At 47.1% G+C, this 3,424-nt stretch overlaps 1 protein-coding gene across 1 annotated transcript in view; it reads right to left on the bottom strand.

The window, feature by feature from the left end:
• LOC107574844 (tyrosine-protein kinase JAK2-like) overlaps nucleotides 1–1,956 on the bottom strand; it is a gene marked incomplete at both ends in the record, with an annotated part of 11,895 nt that extends 9,939 nt beyond the window's left edge. The window contains 6 exons of the mRNA XM_016261276.1: nucleotides 62–219; nucleotides 302–421; nucleotides 608–899; nucleotides 984–1,129; nucleotides 1,634–1,751; nucleotides 1,829–1,956. Coding sequence (XP_016116762.1) covers nucleotides 62–219; nucleotides 302–421; nucleotides 608–899; nucleotides 984–1,129; nucleotides 1,634–1,751; nucleotides 1,829–1,956 — 962 coding nt within the window. The remainder of the gene's footprint in view (nucleotides 1–61; nucleotides 220–301; nucleotides 422–607; nucleotides 900–983; nucleotides 1,130–1,633; nucleotides 1,752–1,828) is intronic.
• Nucleotides 1,957–3,424: the final 1,468 nt, after the last annotated feature.

Raw genomic sequence — 3,424 nt, 5'->3', positions numbered from 1 at the left:
GTGAGTGAGTGTGTGTGTGTGTGTGTGTGAGTGAGTGTGTGTGTGTGTGTGTGTGACTCACGACACTGGCCCGTGGCAGCTGTTCTGAATGGCCTCCAGCAGTCTAGGGGGAGCCACCTCCTTACACAGGTAGTGATGAGCGTCTGTGGTGAGTCTGTAGTAGCCGTCGATCAGAGACACGAAGGACAGCGCCTCGCTCAGAGAATGAAACTCCAGCTCCTGCGGGACACAGAGAGAGACGCTGCAGACACGGATCTGAGCCGAGCACGGACTGTAACGCTGTAGTGCGACCGAACCTCACCAGCGTCTGACCGTCCCGTCTGTTTATGGAGACGATTCGGTTCTCCACAGATCCGTCTTTAGACCCCTGCTTTACACTGATGTCGATGACGTCAGAGAAATCACAGTAAACCTGCGGATCCTGAACAGGGAGAAAGAAAGACAGTCAGAGTCGCTCTCGTTAGTATCTCAGTCTGCTGGTAGTAATTAGAAGATTCACAAGTGTGCACTTGTGAGTCAGTGAGCTTGAACTGAGCTTGAACTTTTACATCTGGTGCAGGTGTGTCTGCCAAAAGATCAAACACCAGGAAGCCGAACTCAAACGCACCTCTCGGTCTCTGGCCTCTTTTACTTTGGACCATCGCATGCCGCGGCTCCCGCTGACGAGGATGCAGACGTCTCCGGCGGACGCTTCGCTGACGAGGAACTGCTCGCTGTAGAAGGCCGCCTGCAGCGTCTCCAGACTGACCACGTACTTCAGCTTCAGGTCTCGCGGCGTGGCTTTACACGCTCCGAACTGCTGGATGAACTTCCTGAAGCAGAAGCGGATCCTCTTCCGGGTCACAAAGTGCTGGTTCTGGATGTGTGCTCGCATGTTCTTCGGGAGGAACGACTTATAACTGCAAATGAACACAGAGGAGATGACCAGAGTTCAGTTCAGCCTCTACGGGCAGCGGCAGGTCAAAGGTCACGGGTGAACACACCTGTTGTGGTTGTAGATGTCAACAGGTGACTTGGCTTTTTCTTTGGCCAAACGCATCACATCAAGAACAGCCAATCCCAAGCACTCTTCCTGAAACTCCAGGCTGATGGGAACGCTTACCGCGCCGCTCAGAAAATCTGACCTCCACTGAGAGACGGGTTTGCTCAATAAACAATGTGTGTGACAATGAAATCACAGTAAAATATTACTCCAGCAGCAGCTATCAGGACTTCAGGACTGAGAAAAACACGATTCATAGTCGAACCCTGACCCTAATCTAGTGGAGATGTTTAACAGACCGTGATCTCTATATCTCTATATGTGACCCTGGAGCACAAAACCAGTCATAAGGGTCAATTTTGTGAAATTGAGATTTATACATCATCTGAAAGCTGAGTAAATAATCGTTCCATTGATGTATGGTTTGTTAGGATAGGACAATATTTGAAAATCTGGAATCTGAGGGTGCAAAAAAATCTAAATATTGAGAAAATCATCTTTAAAGTTGTTCAAATGAAGTTCTTAGCAACAATCTAACAATATTCACAATACAGCAGTCATTGTTGTGTTGTCTAATGACTATCAGTGTGGAAAAAACTAAATCGGCTATCAGACAGTTTGTCGGCTGTGAACATCAGTAGCGTGGATCACCTGAGCAAACAGGTACGCCGCAGTGATGTCATCAAGCACAGGTGCCTCTGAACTCTTGGAGACGCCATACCTGCGGGCTGAGCTCGAGCTACTGCCGTACCAGCCTGGAAAATAAAACCTGCAGACGGACCGGATTAGATCCCGCTGCCAATCCCAGCATGCATCAGTGCTGCAGCTGATCCTCACGGCGCTCACCTGATCCTGAACAGCAGCGTCTCATTGGCTGAGGCCTCGATCTTGAGGATGTGATTGGGTGGAAGCCACACTCGGTCTCGCGTTCTCATGAGTCCAAACAGACTGCAGTACGGGGGACTGACACCTGTCAATCATTCACAGCAAACATCAGGAGGCTGCGTGGCCTTTGACCTGTGAACATATCCACTCAGTCTGTGTGTGTGTGTGTGAGTGTGTGAGTGTGTTTGTGTGAGTGAGTGAGTGTGAGAGAGAGAGAGTGTGTGTGTGTGTTTGAGGAGGAAAGAAGGACAGCAGCTGCAGCATTAAAGAGGGAACTGAATAGAAAGAGCAAGTACATGAGGGTGTGTCCTACACACACTCTCTAGAATTGTCAGAGTGGTGATGTATGTGATATATTGATATATTGTGACAGGACTAAATGAAGAAGCTGCCTCATGCGTGTAACTGAGTGCCGAGAAGAAAATCATACTAATATCTCACTTACATGTTGCGGTCAATGAGCCAAACATGCAGCCATGTAAACAGGCCACTGCTTTATTACTGAACGGATTGAGATGAATGACGGGCATTTTGCTAATTTCCTGTGGAATGTTTTTCCCTCACTAGTGGAATGCATGGAAACACACACACACACATACACACTCTCTTTCTCTCTCACACACACATACATACACACACACACTCTCTCTCTTTCTCTCTCTCACACACACACACACACACATACACACTCTTAGGCCCTTATCACTCAGAGGGGTAAACAGGAAGTGGTAAGAGTGGGAACAGGAAGTTTACCAGCCTACAGCAACACTCGAGCCACAGTAAGACTCCTCTAAACTGTGATGACGTCATTTATCACTGCTGCGCTTATTAAACGTCATTTTAGTGAATTCTGCCATCATTCTGACACAGACTGCATCGCTCCGTTACACTGACGCTCGTGTGGCTGTGCAGCGTTTGAGGTTTAATGATTCGCTGTGTTATACGCTCACTATGTAAGACCGTAACAGCGAAGCCTCAGTAAAACACATCAGCTGTATTGACACTGCATCACCATTCAGACCAGCAGCCAGAGTCAAAGCTAGTCCACAGATCAGTAAACGATGGCAACCTCGTTAAGTTATTCTTTGACTGTTCAGTATCGATTGCTTTGATGCGGGGCAGTACGGCAGGACATTTTAAGACTTTTTAAAAGATTTTAATTTTTGCATTTTTTTCTTGCCTCACGACTCGAGAGTTAAATGTTGCTCATGAACATCTCAATTGCTCTCAATGCCACGAAAGGCTCTTCTCGCGTCATTTATTTTTATTTTAACTCAATCAAATCAGTATTTGTCGTAACCATCCTGTGCACATTTTTAAGGTAGTTTGCAGGTGTGTGTGTGAGTGAGTGAGTGTGTATGTGTGTGTGAGTGAGTGTGTATGTGTGTGTGTGTGTGTGTGTATGTGTGTGTGTGAGAGCGTGTGTGTGTGTGTGTGTGTGTGTGTGTGTGAGTGTGTGTGTGAGTGTGTGTGTGAGTGTGTGTGAGAGCACAACTGTCGATAATTCTAATAATAAATCAGCATATTAGAATGATTTCTGAAGGATCATGTGACACT

The sequence above is a fragment of the Sinocyclocheilus grahami genome, unplaced genomic scaffold, assembly GCF_001515645.1.
Source record: "Sinocyclocheilus grahami isolate Dianchi unplaced genomic scaffold, SAMN03320097.WGS_v1.1 scaffold2360.1, whole genome shotgun sequence".
Taxonomy (NCBI): domain Eukaryota; kingdom Metazoa; phylum Chordata; class Actinopteri; order Cypriniformes; family Cyprinidae; genus Sinocyclocheilus; species Sinocyclocheilus grahami.
The sequence above is the reverse complement of the archived record's forward strand: the minus strand, read 5'-3'. Positions and strand labels throughout refer to the sequence as shown.